Raw genomic sequence first — 26,725 nt, 5'->3', positions numbered from 1 at the left:
GTAAAAAGGTAACATGGGAGATAAACATCTAGAATATGCCAACTATTATTTTCTCCTTTAAGGGCATATTTTCTCTTTTAAGGACAAACATGGGCCAATGGAGGATTTAAGTAGGATCCCAAGAAGGCGATTTGCTTGTTAGAATGATCTGGAGGGGGGGCGCCTGGGTGGCTCAGTCGGTTGAGTGTCCGACTTCGGCTCAGGTCATGATCTCACGGTTTGTGAGTTGGAGCCCCGCATCGGGCTCTGTGCTGACAGCTCAGAGCCTGGAGCCTGCTTCTGCTTCTGTGTCTCCCTCTCTCTCTGTCCCTAACCCAGTCGCATTCTGTCTCTGTCTCTATCAAAAATAAATAAACAAACAAACAAAAAAAAGAATGATCTGGAGGGTACCTTCATTTTCTAGAAGTTGGACAGTACCAGGACCAGCAGAGGAGAGAGGCCTGTATCCTGCAATCTGTGGGGCCCCCATAACTTCTTCCTAAGCAGGGCCAAGATTAGAGTGAAGGAGGCAAAATTTAAGGGTGCTAAGAAACACAGCAATCAAGATCAAGGACACTTTAATGCAATATTTAAAAAATATTAAAATTACTGAAAAAAATCCACAATGAACAAAATATCAGAATTAAAAAAAAAAACCCCACAAGATCAGTAAGCTGAAGTTAACTAAAACTAAGTTTGCAACTTGGTCAAGAAAAATCATCAGACATGGCAATTCCTGCAATTGGAAGTCAGATAAGCAAAGAAGTAGATTTTGTAAATACTATTGATCAATTTACTTCTATTAAGGTCAGTAAAGCTACTGTAACTTCTGTTTTTGGTATAAATAAAATATTTAAAGTTAAAATAGTGTTGTGAGTTTTAATATATCTACTCTTCAAATTTTCCATATTTCTTCAAGTACTTTAATGCTCTGGGATTTTTTTTTTTTTTTAATATGTAAAAACGTGTATCGGTGCACGCATTTTTTCTCGTGCCTCAGATCCAACGTGGCTCAGATCTTGCGCTTAATTAAAATTTTGGCTTTTTTGTTCACCACTGATTTTTTGCATTAATTTTGTCTTCTTGAAATATTATTTTGATTGCCAATTTTTTGTCACCCCCTTAATTTTTCGCTCTCAGCTCCTGCTCTACTTTTCTGGTTTCCTTACTGCTTTAGCAGGCCTGGACCTTTCCAGTCTTTCCCAGGAACCAGCCATCCTTTGTTTCGTCTAACTCGCCCCCTCCTGGTCCAAGCTGGGAAGCTTGTCAAATAATTTCATTTCCTTAGAAACTTCAAATCAGCTCCACTCACCACCCGGCGGCGTTGCTTCTCTGCTCCCTCCGGCAAAAAAAAAGCTCCCGGAACTACCGCATTAAGGAGGCTTGCTTTCCGCGGCGCTAGCCGGAGCATTTCTACAGACGCACACCACACACTTTCCGTTTTCTTAACCCTATCGCGTTGCTTGCGTCGCCTCTGTATCCGGAAGTGGTCCCTAGCTCCAGGTTAGTTCGGGCTAGAGCGTCCGGTGAGGGTGGAGGGAGCCACGAGTTCTTTGCTAGGTATGCGTGCAGCTCTTTGTGGTTCGGGTGGTGGTGCTGTGTCGGTGTCTTGGCTTTTCTCTTCGCACCCATGCGGAGGACTTCAGGGTTTTATGTCACCTCCCTGTCCCTTTACGTTGTTGGTTGGGAGCGCCACTATTGAGAAAGGGCGCCCTCCCATCCCCGGCGGTGAGGCTGGGGAGTCCAGGGCTCTCCTTGGTCTTTGCTAACGGGTTTGGAGGCAGTAATTTTTGGAGCAACAAGTTTCGGATTTAAGTCCCTTGGTGACATTCTAATACTGAGCCCTTACCATGTGTTAGGAACTAACTTAGGAATGTTGGTTGTGGCAGTGAATAAGTCAGACAAAAATCCCTGCCCTAAGGGGCTTGCAATTTAAAGAAATTTGAAAAGTCGGTGGAATGCAAATGGGAATAAATCAGAAAGTATTTTCTGTATGGTTTGGAGGAAGAGGAAGCCAAGGGGAATAAAAAAAAAAAAGACGGTAAAGCGTTTTGGGGGGTTGGGGGAGTCCTAAAATGTGCAGGGATGTTGATGTTTATGGTCGCAAGACCCACCGCATGAAAATTACGAACGCAGTTAGGCATTTAGGATTAGTGAACTTGTGCTCTTGCTATAAGATGCGTTTATTTCTCTCTCTCTCTCTCTCTCTCTCTCTCTCTCTCTCTCTCTCTCTGTTTTTCAGAGGAAGACCAAAGACTAGGTTGTAGGAAAAGCAAATAGAAGCCATGTTTCGGAGACCTGTATTACAGGTAATCACTTTTCCTTCTTAGTGTTGAGATGCCTTATTATCTACCATAGTGATCAGATTTCTACAGGCTTTTGACTGCAGAGGCAAAAGACCTTTGAGCCCACCTACTTTATGTGTACTCCTTTGATAGGATTGGGGGTAGATTTTACTTGTGTCAATAATGTTTACTAAAACAAAACAAAAATTTCCCACCAGTATATAATGGGAGTCATGATATTTTATTTTATTTTATTTAAAATTTTTTTAACGTTTTATTTATTTTTGAGACAGGGAGAGACAGAGCATGAACAGGGGAGGGTCAGAGAGAGGGAGACACAGAATCCAAAACGGGCTCCAGGCTCCGAGCTGTCAGCACAGAGCCCGACTCGGGGCTCGAACTCACCGACCGCGAGATCATGACCTGAGCTGAAGTCGGCCGCTTAACCAACTGAGCCACCCAGGCGCCCCTGTAGATCCTTTATAACACCTCTTACTCCCCATCCTGTTAAGACTAATGAAGAAGCTGTTGCTCTGTGAAACCTGTTCTCATCTCCCTCCCTCTACTATAGAATTAACTCTGTATTCTTGGATCCTCACTTTAACCTATACAGACTTTTAACGTTTTGCGTGTGTGTGTGTGTGTGTGTGTGTGTGTAAATGTGAAACAGAAAAGTTAACAACTGTCTTAATGCTTTAAGAAATCTTTAAAGCTAGATGTAAAAGTTAAGAATTTAATTTTAAAAATCATCCCAGTTAATTCTTTACCTATTTCTGTTTTTCTAGTAGGTCTTAATTTTTGTATGCCCAAAATGAGACATATTATCCTATAAGACTGAGGAGCTCTGGCTTACCTCAGTACTTAAATTGGTACATTTCTAGAAGTATGACACAAGTTCTAGTTTGCTTGAGTCTTTGCTGTGTTATAACTCCATCTTTATTTCTTAACCACCTGCCGCCCCAAAACACAGTGGTAGGATTCCATAGTCAACAGTATTCCAGGAATGGCTGTCCATTTGGTTGGTGGATGTTTGCTTTTTATATTAACAGTGCTACCATATGATACCTGTTTCTCTGATGTAATGGTTAGCTCTCTGAACGTTGAAATCAGCAATGTGCCTGGTGACCTGTGCTCCTACCATGGCAGTAGCCCTTGAACAGAATGTCCTTAAGGAGGCAGCAGAGGGCGGCGGGAACAGTGGCAGCCTTGGTGTTGGATGGCCCTGGGTTCCAGGCATGACTTGCCAGTTACTTCCTGTAGGATTTTGGGCACGTTACTTAATCTCCCTAAGTTTCATTTTTTTCATCTCCAAAGTAGGGATAATTTTACACAGTGTATACATTTATTCTGAGGATTAATTTGTAAGAGGTAAAGCACTTAGCTGGTCTTCAGTAGTGATAGCTGCAAGATCATTGAATGCCGCCACCAGTTTGTGTCAGTTACTGCCTTCCTCTGACAGACTGACTTGAATAGTCCTATTTTTGTACCTTATCAGAGAATCAGATTTGTCTTAGACTTTTCTCTTTGGTCTATCAAAAGCATGAATTTTTCCAGCATATATATGATTTGACCTTTTTTTGCACAACTATGGAAGCACCATAATCAGGAGGGTTACCGCGAAAGAACCAGGAGAGGATTCTAAATTAGCTTTCCTGGGCATGCCGTCTGGCTCTGTGTACCTTTGGGCTTCTGTAGTAGATGGCCCTCAAGCATTTGCATGGTCCTCCTGGAACTGTGGTGGGGGGACACATGAAGGGCACTGCTTGTGTTCTGGGCGTGAATGCTGTAGGACCTGTCAACCAAATGGTGACTGAGTGTGAGCAGGTCTTCTGTTTGGGTGTACCTTTCCCCCCAAATTAAAACCATTTCACTGATTTATTCCCCTTTAGGTGTTTCATCAGTTCGTGAGACATGAGTCTGAAATAGCCAGCAGCTTGGTTCTTGAAAGATGTAAGTAGCGGCTAATTTCCAAGTTTAAAGTATGTTGTTTGTTCTTAAATGTGTGGTAGAAGAGGTGCACTGGTTGCGTTACACGCAGGTAATCGTCATGCCTTTGGCTCCTTTTGGGCTCTCCACTCGTGGCCTTGCCCCATCAGGCTGCAGGGGCCTTCTAGAATCTCCTTGAGTCCTATCTGGTTATCTAATTCTTCCAAGGTCATGTGCTATTTGGCTGAGAGAGTGAAGCTTTGTGAAAGCTGTTCTTTCATGGAGTAGTCCTGTGTATTTATAAAGATTTTCAGATCTCAGATTTGTTTTTTTAACCATACGGTTTTTTTTTTTTAAAAAGGTATTTCAAAGAATTTAAGGTAAAGTAAAGAACTTAGTGTTTGTTTGTGGGCTACTTTCTCAAAGAATATTTTCTCCTTTCTTGCCAATCCTCTTTTCTCTCCGATACGGCCTTTACTTGTCCCTTCAACTTACCTTCTGAACGTGTAGAACTTGGGTTTTGCTCAATGCTGAGATTGAAATTGAAGTAATATTTGTAGCTGTTCCTCTTCTGTACTTTCTCTCAAGCTCCTTTTATTTGCACGTTGTTTCAGCTCTGAACCGTGTGCAGCTCCTTGGGCGAGTGGGTCAGGACCCCGTCATGAGACAGGTGGAAGGGAAGAACCCGGTCACAATATTTTCTCTAGCAACGAATGAGATGTGGCGGTCAGGGGAGAGTGAAGTATACCAAATGGGTGAGTATACAGACTGGGGTTTTAATTGTGTCAGCAATAAATAGACATTATTCTTAGCTAATTAGATATGAGGTGCTTTTAGAAAGAATCTTCTCTGATTCTGTGCTTTTCTCTTCGAAATTGTGACGTTGGTTTTGCTGGGCATGTTGTCTTTTGGCATTGGTTTGGTCTGCTGGCGTTTATAACCACATTTTCTATTCTTGAGATTTAGGTGATGTCAGTCAAAAGACGACATGGCACAGAATATCAGTATTCCGACCAGGCCTCAGAGATGTGGCATATCAGTATGTGAAAAAGGGGTAAGTTGAAAAAGAAGGATCTGACAGATTGAATGGTTTAAAAAAACTGGTAACCGGTGTTCTCAGGGAATGCCTACCTCCTTTATTCTAATAACTCTGTGTTAACTTGATACTTACTCAGAGCTTAGTGTTATATGCACGGTGTGTCGCCGTGTGTCTAATTCACAGATATATAGAACATGGTTTCACTTGCTAAGAATTTATAATTTAGGCCAAATAATAGGTATACATAAACAGAAGCAGATGAGGCAAGAGAGAAGGCAAAGTGTACTGAGCACCGTATGAGCAGGTGCAACCCATGCTGTTAGGAGTTCCTATGCCACCGCAGCCAGGGATCCCCACGGCGGGTGTCTTGCCTCTTGGCATCTGCATGGAGTCCTTAGTACAGGATCTGGAATGTGTGTAGCCTGGCACAGGTGAGGTATTATGGCAGTGTTCACAGCTGTTGTTTTATATTTGGTAATTTTAGTTCGGCTCCCTTTTGGAATGCTTAGTGTATAGATAAAAAGTGTCATCTCCAAACCCGTGGAAAGACAAAAGCGTATGTTGAACAGCAGTTGTATTCATAGTTAATTTATTTAGAAATGTGCTAATTTTTTAGAAGTAAAATAGATTTCACGGAAAACAATTTCAGGAATAACTAAAATTTCTGTTTCTTTTCAATAAACTGTGTTCCTTTTTTTCTATTTACTTTCTTAGTCCTTTATATATGTACGAATAAATTTGTGCATCTACATATACGTATAAATACAGGAAATTTCAAGGAAAATATCTGTTTGCGGTTTATGTGTATATTCGACACCCGATCATTTTACCAGTTTTGTCTCCTATATTACGCTTTTTTGGTAAGGGTAGACTCTGAAAATAAATGCTAGCATGCATTTTCTATCCTTTAAAATCAGAGTTATAGTTGTCTTCTAGTTCAGCCTTCTAAACAATGCAGAAATGGTCTTAGTGATTAAGTCTAAGTAAAATACTACGCCAGAACCTCTGTTTTGAATTTTAATGATCTAAGTCCCTGGAAAATAAATTCATGAACATGACTATGGAAAGGAATTGAAAAATAAGTGAAAATCAACAAATCTGTTAGGGGGTCAAAAATAAAAAAGGTGAAGAAAAATGGCAGATTGGAAGTCAGTCCCAGAGATTTAAAGGATGCCACTATGTTGCTCTTCCATTTCATGGTCTTTTAAAAAAAATTTTTTTTAAGAGGGGGAGAGAGAGAGCATGTGTGCACATGCACGCTCAAGCAGGGGAGGGGCAGAGGGAGAGAGAATCTCAAGTAGGCTGCATGCTCAACGAGGAGCCCAACGTGGGGCTTGATCCCACAATCCTGGGATCATGACCTGAGCCAAAATCAAGAGTCAAGATGCTCAACCAACTGAGCCATTTGGTGCGCCCCCCCTCCCCCATTTCATGGTCTTAAAGTCACTTTAGTTTTTACAACTTGAAGAACCACAGTCAGCTCAAGGCTGAGAACGTTGTCCTTCTTACCTAAATGTGTCAGGTCTGTGTGGACTTTGTTTTAGTACTCTTAATATTCCTAATTTTGAATGTTGAGATGCGGTGGCAAAAATGAGGTTATACTTGGTTCTGTATTCATCCTCAGTATGTACTTGTTCCTGCTCTCACCTGACTCTCTTTTCAAACAGATTAGAATATCCGGACTGAAAAGTGAATTTTATTTTTATCAGGTCCCGTATCTATGTGGAAGGGAAAGTCGACTATGGTGAATACACAGATAAAAACAATGTGAGGCGACAGGCAACAACAATCATAGCTGGTAAGAAGCTTGTGGTAACAGCTGTTCCCTCCTCCCTCTTCCCTTTTAAAATGCTTGGCTTCTTATAAGTAACTTTAACAGGGACTTTGGGTACAGATGCTGAGATGGTCAGGCAACTCACCGTGAGAATTGCTAGTGTGGCTCAGGGATTTGCTATGGTTTCTACAGTTCCTTCAGAAAATTCTCTCTGTGCTCACTTTCATTTCACAAGTAACTTTTGAGTAGAGGGTCTGTTGGTCCTTACTGTTTGAAGTAAAAAAAACTTTACTGTCTGAGGACATGGCCTAAACAGGCAGAAGCCTGTGCCAAGGTAGAGTTACACCGCTGTGAGGGGCATTAGACATTTGTGCAGATTTATTGAGAACCTGCTCGGTGCTGAACATGATGATTTAAAAAAATTTTTTTTTTTAATGTTTATTTTTGAAAGAGAGATGGAGAGACAGAACGTGAATGGGGGAGGGACAGAGAGAGGAAGGGAGACACAGAATCCAAAGCAGGCTCTAGGCTCTGAGCTGTCAGCACAGAGCCCAATGCGGGGCTTCAACTCGTGAACCGTGAGATCATGACCTGAGCTGAAGTCGGATGCTTAACTGACTGAGCCACCCCGGCACCCCAGAACATGATGATTTTTAAGTTCCTAAGAAAATGCAAACAATGTAGGAAACATGGACACACTAAGCTTAAAGATTAAGAAGATACCTCCTAGGGGCGCCTGAGTGGCTCAGTTGGTTGGGTGTCCAACTTTGGCTTGGGTTGTGATCTCATGGTTCATGAGTTCTAGCCCTGCATTGGGCTCTTCTGCTGTCAGCGGAACCCACTTCCGATCCTCTGTCCTCATCTCTCCATGCCCGTCCCCTGCTCATGCTCTTGTGCTCTGTCTCTCTCAAAAATAAATCAAAACATTAAAAAGAAAAAAAAAAGATATCTCCTAGAGCAGAGTTTTCAAACTGTTTTGAAAATTCTACAAGAAGTTTGAAAAGATATAGTCCTTTTGGACATACGTAAGTTGATGTAAAAATTTTTTTTCAATAAGAAGTTGTTACCCTGAAATGTATCAGTGGCTCTAAATACCATAGCAGTTTGATACTCATCATTTTTTTTTAAAAATTGAACAAGCTCTTAAGCATTTGGAAATTTTGTTATTTCTTGTTCTCCGAACTTGTTTTTCCATTTTCTCCTAAGAAAGGTATTTTAACATATATTGTACAATTCAGAACTTTTCATTATTCATTATATTATGTTTGTAACAAAAATACATACCTAAATAGAAATTTTAAAATACTAAAAAATTATGTGATATTAAGGCTCTAAATGTTATATATTTTTTGATTGGGTTATCATTATAGTTGTTTTTAGAACATATGTGACTGAAACAATTTTAATATATAAATATGAAAACTGAAATTTTATTAGAAATACATTTAAAAAAAAATTTTTTTTTTTTTAGTTTATTTATTTTTGAGACAGAGAGAGACAGAGCATGAATGGGGGAGGGTCAGAGAGGGAGACACAGAATCTGAAACAGGCTCTGGGCTCCGAGCTGTCAGCACAGGGGCCCGATGCGGGGCTTGAACTCACGGACTGTGAGATCGTGACCTGAGCCGAAGTCGGCGCTCAACCGACTGAGCCACCCAGGCGCCCCAGAAATACATTTTTTAATGAGGGAGATGGTTCCTTTTTTTTTTAACCTCTTGGAAAAATTAATAAGACAGTTGTTAAACGTTAATTTTGTTCTTTTGTTTGTTTTTATGGACATAAATACTGAGAAACCTAATTTTTTTTTTTTTAATAAGTAGATGGGAATGAAAGAAAGTAATGTCTCAGTTTATGAACTTTTGAGATACGCCAATGTTAGACATCATTTAAAAATTGATTTTTTTAAATTATGGAAAACGTCAAACATACACAAATATAGAAAAGTAAAAAAAAGGAAATGTATCATTTGGCTTCAACAGTTACCAACTGATGACAAGTGTGATTTCTTCTATAGCCCCAACCCACTTTTCCTCCACTTGGATTATTATTATTATTTTTTTTATTAATTTTTTTTTTAACATTTATTTATTTTTGAGACAGAGAGCATTAACCGGGGAGGGTCAGAGAAAGAGGGAGACACAGAATCCGAAACAGGCTCCAGGCTCTGAGCTGTCAGCACAGAGCCCGATGCGGGGCTCGAACCCATGGACCACGAGATCATGACCTGAGCCGAAGTCAGACGCTTAACCGACTGAGCCACCCAGGCGCCCCTACACTTGGATTATTTTGAAGTGAATCTCAGACATTATATTATTTCATCCATAAGTGTTTTCAATAGGTATATCTGAAAGATATGGATTCCTATTTAAGGCATAGCTACTATGCTGTTATCACACCTAATATTAAGAAATAATTTAAATATTTTTACCAGACATCACAATGTTTAAATTTTTTTGATTGCTTAATAAATACGAGTCCATACACTATATTACATGGCTTATATCTTGAGTCTCTTTCTTATTTTTTTTAAGCAGCAAATTTATTTTCTCATAATTCTGGAGGCGAGAACTCTTGAGAACTTAAGTCTCTTTTAATTGACAGATTTTCCTTTTATCGTTCTCTTTTACTTTGCTCCAGAGTTCATGTCTTAACCATATTGATAAGTTCTAATTTGTTGTAAATAATAGTCAAAAAATATATTCTCTTACTGGTTTCTTTGAATGTGTATTGACCTTGAAAACCAATATAATTATCTTTGTAACCTCATCAGACCTTAGATGAGGTCCTTTGTGACCATTTTGCTTCCATAATTTCTTGAGTGTCTTGACAGTATTTCATTTCTGGATGCCCTAGTCTTCCTTGAGCCATGTCTCCAGAGATACCTACCTGTTCAAAATTTTTTTCTGGGGGTGCCTGGGGGGCTTAGTTAAGTGTCCGACTCTTGATTTTGGCTCAGGTCATGATCTTAGGGTTGCGAGATTGAAACCCGTGTTGGGCTTCCCGCTAAGCTTCGAGTCTGCTTAAGATTCTCTCCCTTCTCCCTCTGCACCTCCCCTGCTTGCACACGCATGTGCATTCTCTCTCTCTAAAAAATAACAAAATAATAGACTTTTATGTGGAAACGTGGAAAACCAAACTTTCCTTCCTTCCTTGTTTCCTTCCTTCCTTCCTTTTTTCTTTCTTTCTCATTCTTTTTCTTTTCTTTTCTTTTCTTTTCTTTTCTTTTCTTTTCTTTTTCTTTCTTTTTCTTTCTTTTTCTTTCTTTTCTTTCCTTCCTTCCTTTCTTCCTTCCTTCTCCACACTGGGCATGGAGGCTTGTACTCACAGGTTTGAACTCACAATCCTGAGTTCAAGACCTTGAGATGGGATCAAGACTCAGATGCTTAATTAACCAGCTGAGCCACCCAGGATCCCCCAAACCACTTTCTAGTAAAATAATTGAATTTCTAAGTCTTTATCAATTTTGTGTTTATTTTATCAATTATGTGTTTATTTAATACTTTCATGCTCTGTTGTAAACCAAAAGTGTGGGTAAACTTTGGACTGTGTGAATTATTCTGAACCAAACCAGCTACTCAGTAGAAACAGTTCAGATTATCTGCCATTTTGTTTTCTTCTTGTAACTAGTATTCACCGCATGGGTGAGTTGATTGAGCTTTTAAAGTGAATTTATGGCTAGTAGTAAAAATGAATAGATGTTTAGTAACATTTGAATTGAAAGAAATAGAGTTTAAATTCGGTTGCTTGGTTTTGTAGGTTCATGTTTTTTCCTCCTAGGGATCCATGTCTAGAACTTAATCACCAGTGGATGGCACTCTTGCCATTTTATGCTGTGGTGTCTGTTCTAATCTCTTCTGAAATAACCGTTCTTTACCAAAATATTCTATTTTTAGAAGACTAGTCATAAATACTGTCATGTAATAGCCACTTTTTAAGTAATTTTAAAGTTACGGGTATCTAGATCTTTTCAAGTTATACAGGAAGTACTACTACTTTTCCTTTGCCTGTCCTGAACTAACTCTGTCTGGGACAACGTTTTAAGTGCAATGTCTGATGTTCTTGTATGAGAATGCTCTCTCTGTGATATGGAGTAGTAAAAGTTTTCCCAAGAATGAGTATATAAAAATCAGGGTGTTTTAAAATTTAAAACTAGAATGTCTTCTGTGTGAGTGTTGCAGCCTACTTAAAAAAATCAATAAATCTGTGTTTGCTAACAGGCCATATGTTGGACCTTGTCCTCTCTCTACCTCCAGCATGTGTAACATTGTGCCTTGGCCCTCTTGTGTGTGTGGATGTGCTGCCTGGTATCATGGCATCGATCAGAGCATTGCAAACTTTGAAATCGGTGACTAGTTCTTTTGTAGCAAGTTACTGCCAGGCGGTTATAACTGTGTTCAGGGAAGACAGGAACTATCACACGTCTTCCGACAAGGTCTGAGTTGTTGAAAAATAGCTGAAGCCCAGCTTTTAGCTCCATTTTTGCCTGTTGTTTATGCCACTAATGAACACAGCAGGAGTTACTTCACATTTTGGGAATTTTTCTCAAGTCCTTTAGTTAACAGCATTTAAGTTTGTGTGTATTATAGAGGAGTGATTAATTGAGATGGAGAAAGAGTTCTGAAAATAATACTTATGTTTTGGCTTCTTTACAGATAATATTATATTTCTGAGTGACCAGACCAAAGAAAAGGCATAGAGTGGACGATTCTTCTTTGGCCATTGTTTGGTACGGTCTCATTTCCAAATCACGTATAGTCTTTATAGTTCCTAAGGACAAGAATTAAAATATTCTTTTATATAAAATGAGTAATAATACTTTTGACTGTTACTCCCCCTTGTCTCATAAACCTTGGTAGCTAATTGTTTATTCTTTTAGGGATGGTTTCTGTGTACAAGAGTATAAAACAGATGAACTCGGGTTCATCTATGTTATGGCAAAAGGATAGGTGTCCTTTGGGATGGCCTCTTGCTTTTTATACACGCTTGTATTATAGTACTGATCCAGCCACTAAGTATTCTTTTTTTTTTTTTTTTAATTTTTTTTTTTTTTTTTTTTTTAACATTTATTTATTTTTGAGACAAAGAGAGACAGAGCATGAACGGGGGAGGGGCAGAGAGAGAGGGAGACACAGAATCGGAAGCAGGCTCCAGGCTCTGAGCCATCAGCCCAGAGCCTGACGCGGGGCTCGAACTCACGGACCGCGAGATCGTGACCTGAGCTGAAGTCGGACGCTTAACCGACTGAGCCACCCAGGCGCCCCTAGCCACTAAGTATTCTATGTCAGGCCTTTATCCCATGGTTGTGAATAATGATTTTCTTACTGTTTGGCGAGGACTGTTTCTTACTAAATGGCGAGGACTGTATGTTTTTTGTTTCCTGCACCTTAACCAGTGCTTGACACAGAATAGGTACTCGATAAATGTTGACAGATGAATGATCCCAATGGGATATTAAGCTTCAGCCCAAACTGAAGGGGGTTGCTGAACAGGGGTTGATATCTAACATAAACCTAGCTTTAAGACTAACCTACTTTCTTCACATCTTTTATTTTTGGACAGATTTCACTAGTAACACTTATGAAATAGAGTTCATCAATAGTAGAGACCCAAAATATAAGTAGGGATGAACTAGTTCATTTCCAGGTGATGCCACAGGGGCTCTGGTTCCACTAGTTTCTGTCTTTCTAAGCCCCATTCTCTATCCTTTTAGTCTCACCCAGAACTTGGGGGAGTCCCCTAAACTACCTTTGACATTGCCTCTGTAGGTTAGAGCCTGAGCTGTGGCATTTTCCTTTTATTTTTCCACCTGGTCTCTTGATGCACATACAAAGATCACTGTGTACACACGATTACTTTCATTATGAGATTCTGGAAATTACAGAGTACTAGTAATTTCCTAATAAGTATTACATAAAGTAAAGTCTGTTTTTCATTGCCTCTTGTACTTTCTAGGTTTGCATCAGACCTCCACAGGTCTGCTAGCTGGCTGTGCCTGTTTAGAATTGGCCACTGTCGAGCTGGTTGTCCAGTTCAAGTTGTAGCAGTCCCTCATTCTGTCTCGGCCACTCAGGCTCCAGCTTTGCCTCCAGCCCAGCCTGTTTTTTGGTGCCCTGGACTGCATATCTTGTCCCCTGTGCCCGAGAGCAGGGTGCTGACTGTGGTTTAGGTCATGCTAGACTGTCACGGGTTCCCGGTTCACATGCTGCCTGATGGACCCACACCTGAGCCCCTTTTTGCACTTAAGGTACAGTTGGGTCAGGGTAAAGATGGAATTCTTCAGCTTCTCTCTCTTCTTGTCCAGGAACAGTAGAAAAGGAATTGCCGTTTCCTCATATCAGCCGTCTTTTTTCCTGCAGCTGGGACCATTAATCAGTACATGAACTCTGCTTTGTGAGTTTATACGTTAAAACTGTCTGGTGATGTAGCCCTCACTTCTTTATGCCACATTCCTTAAGGAAAATGTAGATAAAATTGATCTTTGGGCAACTCTTCGTTAGCAAAAGCTGCTTTTATACTCCTTAAAAGTTGTGAGAAGTTCTGCAGATTAGTATACCTGTTTAAATAGTGTGATGAATCTGTGCTTTGGGAAGGTAATAGGTGAACAGATCAATTCAGTGACCAGCCCAGAGCAGCTCTGAGTCCAGGGCGCAGGGGCAGAAAGGTGCACCCCGCCGGATCCCTGTGAGCCGAAGGCGTCGCCGCCCTCCCGCTGCAGGTTGCCTGGAAGGCTCTGAGGTTGGGCAGCAGGGCCTTCAGAGGCGGGCGTTCGGTGCAGAGGCCTCGGCACGAGGCTGATGGTGTGGATGTGAGGTCCGCAACTGGGCAGCTCCCAGAGCATGGACTCTGCCCTTCCCTTCCTCGGGCAGCCCTGGGTGCTGAGAACTCTGTACCTCTCCCAAGCTGCTCTCGGAGTAGATGTGTGGAACCTGGTAGCTTTAACAGTCGGTAGGGGTCTTGTAGCCCCACGTTTTGTGTCTTGCATTCCCTTTGTCATCTTTTCACGGTGTCAGGGAATATTCCTGTGGAAAACTGCCATGTGACTTTGATTTTGGGATTCCACGTTGGGTGGGAAGATGAGTAGGATACACGGAGGTGTGGGAGAGAAGGTAGCAGCACGTGTGGTACTCTCCCATTTTTGAAAAAGAAGTAATAGATATGAATATATGTTTAGTAAAAGTCTGGGAGGAGAAACATCAAAAGGTTGTGATGATCTCTGGATGGGGGGATTATGTGTGAGTTTCCTTATTATTCTTACGGTTTTTTAGCCTTGAGCTTATATTACTTTTGACAATAAAAACCAAATAAACTGTTTTCACTTTTGGAAAACAAAAATCTTTCTGTTATTTCCAAGCCAGGCTGGCACTGCTGATTGACCTTCATTTAGTACTTACTGCTTGCTGTCCTAGAGGCGAACAAGATATCTTTCATGTATTTCCCTCCATTGTCTGCATCTTTGTAGTGCATGCTCAGATACTTCACTTACCTTTTTTTCCCTTCTTTTTCTTTTCTTTTCCTCTTAATACGTGTATATAACCTACAACAATTGACTTTAAAGACCAACCCGTATGAGATCCACTGTTTGCTGTCAGTAGTTTTCAAAGAGTCATTCATTTCTTAAAAACGACTGGGCAGTTGACCCAGAGACATCCAAAAATACCAAAGACATGTTTTTGTGGCTGTTTTGGGGATTTCTTGTCATTGCCAACTGGGTTGCAGCCTAACCTTTGCAGCTCAGGAGGAATTATTGGTGGTTTCCCTTTGTTCCCCAAAGAGATTGTGCAGTTCTTGAAGGTGGGCTTATCTTTTACTCAGACTACCCGTTTGTCCCTGTCCAGCTTAGCCTAGCAAAGTGACATTATAGGGCTTTCAAAATGTTTGGTTGGATTGCACTGAAACATTGACATGAAAATGAAGGCAGGCTCACTTTACTTATTTTTCTGTCAGGGTTTGCATTAAGTGCTGTGAAGCTTGGTGGGAGTAACAGCAAGCAAATCGTTGTAGAAAACTTCGTGAGTTACAGAGAAATCTCTTAGGGAAAACAATGACCATATTGAAGGCTGACCTTTTTGTGTATGTACTAGGTGCCAGGCCCTGAGCTCAGTGCTTTTTATCATTGTCTCATTTCACTATTACCCTAAGAGGTGGTATTATCCTGATTTTGCAGGTGAGGAAACCTGAAACTGCGTGGTTAAGTAACATGTCAAAGTCATGCAGCTTATAAGAGGCACAGCTGGAGTTTGAGTGTAGGTATGTGAAGTTTGCATTTTGTTCTCTGCCTACAGTCTGCTTCCCACTGCGTCCCACCTCCACTGGCCCAACTATCCAGAACCCCCACTGCTAACTTTTAGCCCTGCAGGGTGTGTCTAAGTCACCCTGGGAGTCCCACTACATCATAGGTTTTGGCTGGGGTAGAATTAGGGAGAAATACCACCACCTCTTTATTCTTTCTCATTTTCAGTCTGATGATCCTATAGGAAAATAGATCACAGTTAATTTTTCTGCTAGGTTATCTTTACTGATTCCTCTTGATCCCTTGTTATCAAGCCATGTTTCTTTACTGGTTAAAGTAGGTTTATGGCGTCTCCTTCTTTCATTGTTCCTTCTAATTGTTTCCTTCCTACTGAGAGTTGAAACTGTCAGCAAGATTGTGCAAGAATTTGACAGGCTCACTTTTTAGAGAATGAGACTGTTGGCAGGCATCAACGGCGTTATACCCCCCCCCCCCTCCCCTCACTACTGTATATGTCCTTGTGCTGTTCCATGTTTTTGTGGCTGTTTTGGGGATTTCTTGTCATTGCCTGTGATAGGATGGTGTGTAGCTTTTTAGGTTGTCCCAAGTCATGCAGACACAATAATGAAATTTCTCTTTTTTGTCTGTACTCTTCATCTGTTTGCTTTGGACCTCAGGGTGGTGTTTGTCCATACAGGTCTACACCTTAACATTTTGCAGTTTTCCTGCCGCACCTGTCCTTTGAAAAGAAGGTGGTTTAACTTAATAGTTATGTTAGTCGCACAGCCTGGATTTGCTTCACTTACCACTTGAGTGACCTCTGCTGAGTTTCTTAACTTTCCCTGCCTCAGATTTTTTGTCGTTTTGTTTTCCTGTGAATAAAACAGGGATGATAGTAGTCTTACTTCATAAGCCTGCTGGGAGGAACACAATGAATAATACATATAACTTGGCACATGCTAACTGAACCCAGTGCTCAGTGCCTACTGGCCATTATTACTGTTGTTTGTAGTTACTTTAAACAAGGCATATCCCTTTCAGTCACCATGCCCATCTCCCCAGTCTCACGGGACACTTCTGGGAGCCTGTAAACTTTAGTTTATTGTACTTGACCTTTCTTGTTGTTAATGTCTGTGGATTACTGAGAATATAGTCCACTTTTGTAGTGTTTTTTGGTTTGCTTTTAATCTTCCGTGGCTATTTACAGTTAATCTGAGCATCTTTTTAAACTTAAAAGTCACTTGGGCACCTGCTTTAAACCTTGCAAGCATACAGGCCTGGATTTAGGGATAAATATAACAGGATTACTGCATTGAAGGGGCTCACAATCTAGGATGATGGGGGCTGGATGGGGAGGACAGAGGCAGGAGCCTGTGTACAAAGCGTGCTGTGGTGTGAGGAGTAGTCTAGTGATGGTAGAAATAAAGTCCTGTGGACACAGATGAGAATAGTTATTAGATTAGTTTTCAGCAGAGGAAACAGCATGAACAAAGGTCCAGAAACATAAACGCATATGGATCCGTGAAAGATAAAACATGAAAAAGGGGTTGGGGCTGGATCATAAAGAGCCTTGAAAGCTTACAGAGGACTTTGGCAGTGGGGAGCTGCATGTTTTGAAATGGACGTATCAGAACTGTGCTTGAGAAACAAGTGAAGGCCTGTGAAGGGTTAGAAGGGGGAAAGCTTTCAGGCCGTTAGGAAGCTCCTGCAAGAGCCTCGAAAGGTTAGCAGGGTGTGCATTACAGGGGACATGTGGAGAGTTTGGGGTTCACGCTGGTTCGTTCACTGTGCAACAGTTATGTGCCAGATCCCGTGCTGCGCTCCAGGTTAGGGATACTGAGAGCATGGAACTCCTGTCCAGGACACCCTGGGGACAGTAGGTGCTGGTGGGAAGAGAAGGGCCACGAAGAGATCATTCTGAAGCTGCTCGGGCAGCTGTGTGGATAGTGACGTTTTGTTTCTGGGACTAAGAAACATGAACGTGGGAACAGGTGTGAGAAGAGGGAAGATCAGGAGTAGTTCTGAACATAGTTGAGTTGTAGACTTCCTGGCTTCTATTTGATGATTAATGAGTGGAGCTCAGAAGAGAAGTGGAGATGAGGGACTCCTTTTCTTCTGCCAAACACATTTTAAGCATATTTTGCGAGATAACAAATGTTGCCAGGATTCCAGCTTTCTGCTGTGGAAAACCGTATCGTGGGAGAGGTTTCCAGTGGCTTACCCATTTTACATGTAGGTGGGATTTGTGTTAATCCGGTGTGGTAAGATGACAGACATAAAGAAACTGTCTTGAAAGAGGAGTTTATTCTAGTTGCCAAGAGGAGGGCACATGCCGCACCACTAGAGCCACCGGGGGAGCCCCAGGGGCGGGCCTAAAGCTTTTATTGTGATTTTCGTGGGACGAATGATTTTCACCAGGCTCCGGGCTGAAGGGGGGGGGTCTCTAGTTGTCTGGTACCTTTGAGCAGAGAAACAGTGTTCTGGACTGCAGGAGCCTGATAAAAGGAGGCTGATGGCAGGTATGGAATCAGGATCGGTTGGTTTGCATATGAAAGACATGCTCTTGGGCAAGTGTTTACTATTTCCAGGAATTAGCTAATGTTGGGAAGGAGTTAGTTCCTCCCAAGGTCTGCCAGACTCCAGGATGTCAAAGGATAATAAAATACAGAAAATAAGAAACATGATGAATACACTGCCCAATATCCATTATTATCCTTTCTACAGAACCCATTAATTTACAGAGCCCATGTTTTATTGGGGGTGACAGTGTGCACGGCTGAAATACTGCATTCCTGTTCTCCTTTGCAGTTAACTGTTGCTAAGGGGGTAGAAGCAGACGCCATTTGGTGGTGCTTCCAGGAAAGCTCCTTAAATGGTTAGCTCTGTTGGGAGGCTCATCCTTTGTGCTTCTCCAGACCCTCACCTGGCTTTTTCTGGTCTGAAATGTGGACATGATGGCTGAGAATCTCCAGTAGCCATTTTAGACCACAAGACTATCTGCAGGATGGAAGATGGAAGAGGCTGGAGTCCGTGATGACCATGGAGCCACCATCGCGATCCTGGACAGTCTACCTCTGGACTTCTTTGGGAGACACAAATAAATCTCTACCTTGTTTAAGCCACTTATTTGTGCTTTGCATTTGAACCTAATTCTTACTAATTCACACATTCTTTATCTCCATATACACAATTCATTACTTCAGTTCTTTCTCTTCTAAGACCGTTCACTACTGGTAGAAGTAAAATACCACCTCTACTGCCACAGTGTCTCAGACTTTTAACCTAGGTCTCATTCTTAATTTGGGGAGGGACTGGGACATAAAATGTACGCGGATCCTTAGCAAATACCTTAAAAAGGGTAAATACAAACTTTTTTTTCATCAAATAGTTTAATTTTGCCTGAAGCCTGAAATGAGGACCCTTAGTTAACAGCCCCTTGTTTACTAAAGTAGCACGTAAATAAGAACAGAAGTACTGACCTTCTGCTTCTCCTGGCAGTATAGCAGACGAGCTAATCTGGAGTGAGGAGGTGTCCCACTGCAAAATAACCAGATCCTAAGTATGACATAGTTTTTATTGCATTCTAGGGAATCTAAGTTCGGGCCGCCATAACAAAATACCATAGAGTGGGTGATTTAAACAACAGACGTTTTGCGATTCTGGAGGCTAGAAGTCTCAGAACGGGGTGCAGGATGGTTGGTTTCCTGGGAGGCCCGTGTTGCTGGCTTACAAGTGGCTACCACCTCACCGTGTCCTCACATGGCCTCCTATTTGTGCTGGCAGAGCGTGGACTCTCTGGTGTCTCTCATAAGGACACTAATGCAGTTGTGTCAGGGCCCCACCCTTATAGCCTGGGTTCACTTTATCTTCTTACTGGCCCTATCTCAAAATGTAGTCACATTGGGGATTAGACTTCTATATGTGAATGTTGAGTGGACACAGTTCAATCTGTAGCATTGGGCTTGCAGGAAGAAAGGGACTTCTTCAAGTGACAGGTTCTAAACTAAACGGAAACGAGCATAAGTAGGCGACACACTGAAAAAAGGGAGTTCCCTGATGACATGCTAATATTGACATCGTGGTTTGGAGATAAAAACAAAGGATATGTGTCAAAGGTGTGCCTCAAACAGACTTGAAATTAGAAGAGGATTTTTCGTAAAATGAAAAAGGCAAGGATGTCTTATCACTACTTCTCTTGGACAGGTTGTTTGTACTGAGGCTTTAGCAAGCATAGTTGGGAAGGAAAGAAAACGTATTAAGATGGAAAGGAAGAAAGTTACAAATGCTGTGATTACACAGAAACCATGAAAGAAAAGAATCTGTAGATTAATAATTAAAAGTTGCTGGAAATAAGATCAGTTTACAAAAGTCAACTGCAAACAGCAGTGAAGATGCCGTGTACAAGAGCATCAGAAAATGAGTCTTCCAAGAGTGTGGTCTCTGTGGAGCACATTATGAAACTTGATTGAAATACATTAAAAGAAGACTAAACACATTGGTAAATCATGTTTATTGTAAGCATCAATCATGTAAAGATCTCAACCCTCCCCCACATTGATGTTACAGATCAAAACAAAAATTCCCAGTTTCTTGGGGACAACTGGACAAGTTGACTCTAAAGATGCGTTGATTCGCAAAGGTCCAAGATCACACAACATACTTCTGAAGAAGAGTGAGATGGGGGACTTGCTCTGCCAGTTGGCAAGCCTTTTTAGAATGAAAGCTATAGTGATAAAAAACTGTTCTATGGATACAGGAGTAAACAGGGCAGTGGTGTAGCAAAGAGAACCCAGAAACAGACCATGCACATGTAGAAAGTGATAAAAGTGGCATAGATCATTGGGTCTAGATTGTTTCAATTATGCCAGGGAGATTTGTTATCCATGCAGAAGAAAATGAAATCAGATATCTACACCTTATGCAAAGATCAATTCTTGGTGATTTAAAGACATGTGAAAGGCAAAATGTTAAAAATTTTGGAAGAAACTATAATACAATGTCTTTATGATCTGGTGGCATAGAAATTTTCTCTTTTAAACAAAAATGTAAATACAGAGAAGAGGGATACATTTAACTTAAAAATAACTTGTTTATAGAAAGTCACTGGAAAGAAAGCAAAATGACAAGTCACAAACTGGAGAGAAGATATTTGCAATCATATAACTGAAATATAACTCAGAATATATAAGGGTTACAAAGCAAAAAAAAAATACGATCTAGAATATAGGAAGGCCTACAAAGCAACAAGGAGACAACAGGTTAGAAAAATGGGCAAAGACACAGAGCCTGTGAAATATAAATAATCCATTCATATGTGAAAAAGTGGTCAACTTCATTAATAAGGAAAACCACTTGCAATGTTGTGGATGGGGCTAGAGTGTATTATGCTAAGTGAAATAAGTCAGAGAAAGACAAATACCATATGATCTCACTCATATGTAGGAAGGGGGAAAAGAAAAAAAAGGGAAACAAGCCGTAAGAAACGCTTAATGATAGAGAACAAACAGGGTTGCTGGAGGGAGGTGGGTGCAGGATGGGCTGGATGGGTGATGGGGATTCAAGAGGGCACTTGTGATGAACATTGGTTGTTGTATGTAAGTGATGAATCACTGAATTCTACTCTAGAAACCGCTGTTGCACTGTATGTTAACTAAAACTGAAACAAAATGTTTACACATATATTGTATATTAAATGCACTTATTGTATTCTCAATTGTTTACTTTCCACTTGACTCTCCATATGGCTTGTCAGGCCTGTAGTTTCTTGTTCTTTCCACCTTGTTTTGATTTCCTACCTTCCCAATATGTTAACTTAAACATTAAATGTACTTCCAATATTTGAAAAAATAAATAAAAATAATCACGGAAATGCAAACCAGAAGCTGCAATGAGATTTCATTTTAAGCCCTCCACACTCGCAAATGAAAACACATTTGACAGAACAGGGTGTGAGGGAGGATATTGTATACCGGTGGAAACTTACGTGCTGGTGGGGAGAGGGTAAATTGGCAACTCCTTTTCAGAAAACATTTTGGCATTAATTTGTGTTGAAATTTCATGTAGTTATTTCATCTTTAAAAAAATTTTTTTTAACATTTATTTTTGAGAGACAGAGTGAGACAGAGCATGAGTGAGGCAGACAGAGAGGGGGGACACAGAATCGGAAGCAGGCTCCAGGCTCTGAGCGGTCAGCACAGAGCCCGACATGGGGCTCGAGCTTACAGACCGTGAGATCATGACCTGAGCCGAAGATGGACACCCAACTGACTGAGCCGAGGCGCCCCTGTAGTTATTCCATCTTTAAGGTACACCTATAGGAAGCTCTTGCCCCTGTGGCCCAAGAAACCTGTCCAAAGGTGTTCTTAGCAATAATGTACATAATAGCACAATCAGCAAGCCAGAGAATGGGTAAATAAATGCACACAGGATGGAATGCAGCTGTGTAAATGAGTTAACAGCTATTCCAGTAACAAAAATAACTTTTAGAAACAATGTTGAGTCAGTGGCAGTTAAAAAATTAATCTAAAACTTGAGCTAAAAAAATAAGCTAGCTTTAGAAAACTTATTTTTTCAATATATATTTACCGAAGTTTTGCTGTGTGTCAAGGTCTGCGCCTAGGGCCTGACGGTTCAGTGAGGAAAGCACTGATATGGGGGAATTGTTAATAGTTACTTGGAGTGACAGGCACGTGCCAGGATTGTCCTAGACAACCTGGGAAATACCATTCTTCTTGTAGGAGTTTTATATAGCAATGAGAAAAGTCCAAAAAATGACTCTAGGACTTCAATCTAGGTTGTCGGGACCACAAGCTAGCTGGGAAAAGGCTTTCTTTCACTTCTCCCACCCGAAAGTGCTTCGCATAAGCTCAGTTGCCACAGAACTGTTGACTCTAACACCAGCGGGAGCTATAACGTCCTGTGGGCTCCGAGTCTGCGTGTGTCGGCCCGCTGTTTTCTCAGACAACTCTTGTAAATAGCTGGCTTCCCAAATCCAGATTTTCTGGCACTAAGACTGTTTGTTTTCCTACTGACAAAGTTGTTTTCACACTGTTATTACAAGAATTGTGAGAACAGTAGGGAGGGTGAGACACCTCCATTGGCATACGAAAGTACACTGCTAACCGAACTGTGCTCCGTGTAATCATAGGAGGATGAAGAGGAGCCATGCTTTTATTTCTGGTGTTGATAGGAGTTTTCTCTTATTCCAGTAAAGCCTGTTCTTTAACTCAGACCATATGATATGGCAGAAATTATTGTGAGTCCTGATGCATGCAAGAGGACATGCAGAAGAGATTCTCAGTGTGCGATATGAGGAGTTTATATTTTGCGATAGTTGCACTGGAAAACCATTGAAGTGTTTCAAGTAGTGGAGTGCAATGATCTGGTTTACATTTTAAAGTCATTCTTGTGGCTCTATGGAGAATCTGTTACAGAGGAAAAGATGAGAAGTGGAGAATGAGTTAGAGAGAGAGACCGTGAGCGGGGAAAGGCCAGAGAGAGAGGGAGGAAGACACAGAATCCGAAGTAGGCTCCAGGCTCTGAGCTGTCAACACAGAACCCGACATGGGCTCGAATTCACAGCCGTGAGATCATGACCTGATCTGAAGTCGGGAGCTCAACGGATTGAGCCACTCAGGCGCCCCCAGGATACGTTTTGTGATTACAATGGAGACATCATTGATAGATTGATGTGGGAGAGAATCAAGTTAATCCTTAGGCTGTGCCTGATTTGAGCAGTTGGGTGGATGATGTTGCCATTTGCTGAAATAGGGAGGATTGAGAGTAAGAGATAGTTTTGTTTTTTTAATGAGAGTAAATTGAGAGTTTTATTTTGGACATGTTAAATTTGAGATGTCTGTGATAGTGTCAAGTAAAGTTATATAGGTGGATATGGGAGTATATAGCTCAGAAGAGTGTATGGCATGAAGATGTACATTTTGGACTTAACAATTTAGGATTTTTTTAAAAGCTTATGTCTATTTATAGTGAGAGAGGGAAAGAGAGAGAGTGGGAGAGCACAAGTGGGTTAAGAGCAGAGAAAGAGGGAGACAGTGCAAATCCCAAGTAGGCCCCATGCTGTCAGTATGAGACCTCATCAAGATAAAAAGCTTCTGTACAGCAAAGGAAACAATCAGCAAAACTAAAAGGCAACCAACGGAATGGGAGAAGATATTTGCAAATGACATATCAGATAAGGGGTTAGTATCCAAAACCTATAAAGAACTTATCAAGCTCAACACCCAAAAAACAAATAATCCAGTGAAGAAATGGGCAAAAGACACGAATAGACACTTCTCCAAAGAAGAGATCCAGATGGCCAACAGACACATGAAAAAATGTTCAATGTCACTCATCATCAGGGAAATAAAAATCAAAACCACAACGAGATACCACCTCACACCTGTCAGAATGGCTAACATTAACAATGCAGGTAATAATAGATGTTGGCAAGGTTGCAGAAACAGAGGATCTCTTTTGCACTGCTGGTTATAATGCAAAATGATGCAGCCACTCTGGAAAACAGTATGGAGGTTCCTCAAAGAATTAAAAATAGAACTGCCCTACGACCCAGCAATTGCACTACTAGGTATTTATCCAAGGGATACAGGTGTGCTGTTTTGAAGGGGCACATGTACCCCCATGTTTATAGCAGCTCTATCAACAATAGCCAAAGTATGGAAAGAGCCCAAATGTCATTGACAGATGAATGGATAAGGAAGATGTGGTTTATGTATACAATGAAGTATTACTCAGCAATCAAAAAGAATGAAATCTTGCCCTTTGCAACTACGTGGATGGAACTAGAGGGTATTATGCTAAGTGAAATTAGTCAGAGAAAGACAAATATCATATGATTTCAGTCATGTGGAATTTAAGATACAAAACAGATGAACATAAGGGAAGGGAAGCAAAAATAATATAAAAACAGGGAGGGGGACAAACCATGAGACTCTTAAATACAGAGAACAAACTGTGGGTTGCTGGAGGGATTGTGGTTGGGGGGATGGGCTAAATGGGGCATTAAGGAAGGGCATTAAGGGACATTAAGGAAGACACTTGTTGGCATGAGCACTGGGTGTTATAGATAGGTGATGAATCACTGGAATCTACTGAAATCATTGCACTATATGCTAACTAACTTGGATGTAAAATAAATAAATAAATAAATAAACAAATAAAATATCAGAGTGCCACACATGTTGAAAGGGGAAACATCATTTTGTGACTCCTTTGTGTTCTGAGTATAATATGTATATATATAATATACGTATATATGTATGTATATAGATAGGTAGATATTTATAAAGCCATATAGAAAGTACTAATGCTGGCCATGGTCAAAATTTGTAAGGCATTGCTTTACATAAATAAGGCTTCTTGGGTCAAAGAGGTTGTCTGTGATTTCTGTCATCCTGAACTATTGTTGACATATTGATACAGTAGTCATGCACCCTGAGTGAATAGGTTATATGCTATAATTGATTACTGTTATTCACATACTCAGGTAGTTAAGAATTTCTGATGATCTGGCTCACTATGGAAGAACTTGGAGCCTCCTCATGTAAGGCATACTCCAACAGGCACGCCTTTTAATTCTAATCCAGGACCAGTGGCCCTGAACTTTATTTCATGCACTTAACCCTCCCTCCAGGGTGACTTTGATAGTGCCTTCTGGTGGAATTCTGATCTCTGTGTGTGTCCCTGGGTCCTCCTCCCCAGGAATAAGACTTCTCACTCTTCGGAGTGATTCTGTGTGACTCTTCTGGTGATGCCCCTTTCTGTCCTGGGTGGCTTGGAACCCTCCTCCTTTTGAAATCCAGTCCAAATCCTCACCTTCTTTGCGAGTCAGATCTCTTCCTTCTCTGTGTGACACTGGATACTACTCCATTTGCATTTTGGCAAAGAGCTGCTGAGTTTAGGTCATAGATGGAATGTGACAGTCCATGTCATCTGTGAAGAGGACAGACTAACCTGAAAGATCCAGAGAGGGTTCACTAAACTTTGCTCTACAACAGACTAAATTGGGCAGAGACAAGAGACAGGTACAGTGGAGCGACAAGGAAAGGTGGCAGATTCACAGGGAGAAATTTCAAGTCAGCACAGAGATTGTATGTCAACAGAACAAGGTCCGGTCTGCCTAGTAGCTGACATGTCAGGGCTCCACAAGTGGGTGTTTCTGGTTCTGTCTGCCACTCAGTTCATTCTGGGGATGCTGGGGAATGGTTTCATAGTGTTGGTCAATGGCAGCAGTTGGTTTAAGAATAAGACAATCTCTTTGTCTGACTTCATCATCACTAACCTGGCTCTCTCCAGGATCGTTCTGCTGTGGATTCTTTTGGTTGATGGTGTTTTAATTGTGTTCTCTTCCAAAGTGCATGATGAAGGGATAATAATGCAAATTATTGATATTTTCTGGACATTTACAAACCACCTGAGCATTTGGCTTGCCACCTGTCTCAGTGTCCTCTACTGCCTGAAAATTGCCAGTTTCTCTCACCCTACATTCCTCTGGCTCAAGTGGAGAGTTTCCAGGATGGTCGTACAGATGATCTTGGGTGCGTTGGTCTTATCGTGTGCCAGTGCCCTGTCCCTGATCCATGAATTTAAGATGTATTCTATTCTCGGTGGGATCGATGGCACAGGGAATGTGACTGAGCACTTTAGAAAGAAAAGAAATGAATATAAATTGATCCATGTTCTTGGGACTCTGTGGAACCTGCCTCCTCTGATTGTGTCTCTGGCCTCCTACTTTCTGCTCATCCTCTCTCTGGGGAGGCACACACAGCGTATGGAGCAAAGCGGCACCAGCTCCAGAGATCCAAGCACTGAGGCCCACAAGAGGGCCATCAAAATCATCCTCTCCTTCCTCCTTCTCTTCCTGCTTTACTTTCTTGCCTTTTTAATTACATCATCCAGTTATTTCATACCAGGAACTGAGATGGTGAAGATAATTGGAGAACTCATTACCATGTTTTATCCTGCTAGCCACTCATTCATTCTCATTCTGGGAAACAGCAAGCTGAAGCATATGTTTGTGGGGATGCTGCGGTGTGCGTCTGGTCATCTGAAGCCTGGATCCAAAGGACCTGTTTCCCTGTAGAGTGACAGAGGGCACAGGTGGGAGCCCGGGTGCCCTTCGGCCTGGCTCAAGACTACAGGGCTCTTCCTGACCCTCCTGTGGTTCCGGTGCCATGATGTCAGTAGCAGAGGGACACTACTGCATTGCCTTGTCCCATGGGGGACACATCTCATGGCTTCTCTTTGTATGGTTGTTTTGGAAGCGAGTGAAACAGTCTTTGGCAAATGTCAGTATAGTAACACTCTCACGGTGTAGGCATGTATTTTAATTGCTGTCAACAAAATGAACTGATTACTAGCTTTAGCGTAAAATTTATCGGGACAGTGATGAGCTGATGTAAATAACGGTGTAATGAACTTGAGGGAGGGAGCAAAAGCACTGCAGTTCCACAGACTTGGGTTTGCATTCTGGT

The 26,725-nt window shown here is 41.3% G+C and overlaps 2 protein-coding genes across 12 annotated transcripts; both read left to right on the top strand.

Moving 5' to 3' along the window:
* The first annotated feature begins 1,474 nt into the window (after positions 1-1,474).
* Positions 1,475-18,355, top strand: SSBP1 (single stranded DNA binding protein 1). Of its 11 annotated transcripts, XR_009260185.1 has the most exons (10): positions 1,475-1,539; positions 2,222-2,288; positions 4,154-4,214; positions 4,805-4,945; positions 5,151-5,244; positions 6,939-7,027; positions 11,656-11,729; positions 13,305-13,393; positions 15,168-15,250; positions 18,042-18,355. XR_009260185.1 is itself a non-coding variant. In XM_058724054.1 (8 exons), exons 2-7 carry the CDS (start codon positions 2,265-2,267, stop codon positions 11,697-11,699), a joined length of 447 nt encoding a protein of 148 aa, XP_058580037.1. In that variant the 5' UTR covers positions 1,475-1,539; positions 2,222-2,264; the 3' UTR covers positions 11,700-11,729; positions 18,042-18,355. The 11 variants fall into 11 exon arrangements, 8 of the variants coding, with proteins under 8 accessions (XP_058580037.1, XP_058580034.1, XP_058580033.1 ...); XR_009260186.1 differs by lacking the exon at positions 13,305-13,393; XR_009260184.1 differs by having other exon boundaries at positions 13,305-15,250.
* Positions 18,356-25,344: 6,989 nt separating this feature from the next.
* Positions 25,345-26,334, top strand: TAS2R3 (taste 2 receptor member 3). The gene has a single exon (XM_058723477.1). It carries the CDS (start codon positions 25,345-25,347, stop codon positions 26,332-26,334), a length of 990 nt encoding a protein of 329 aa, XP_058579460.1.
* Positions 26,335-26,725: the final 391 nt, after the last annotated feature.

The sequence above is a fragment of the Neofelis nebulosa genome, chromosome 4 (assembly GCF_028018385.1).
Source record: "Neofelis nebulosa isolate mNeoNeb1 chromosome 4, mNeoNeb1.pri, whole genome shotgun sequence".
Classification (NCBI taxonomy): Eukaryota; Metazoa; Chordata; class Mammalia; order Carnivora; family Felidae; genus Neofelis; species Neofelis nebulosa.
The sequence above is the reverse complement of the archived record's forward strand: the minus strand, read 5'-3'. Positions and strand labels throughout refer to the sequence as shown.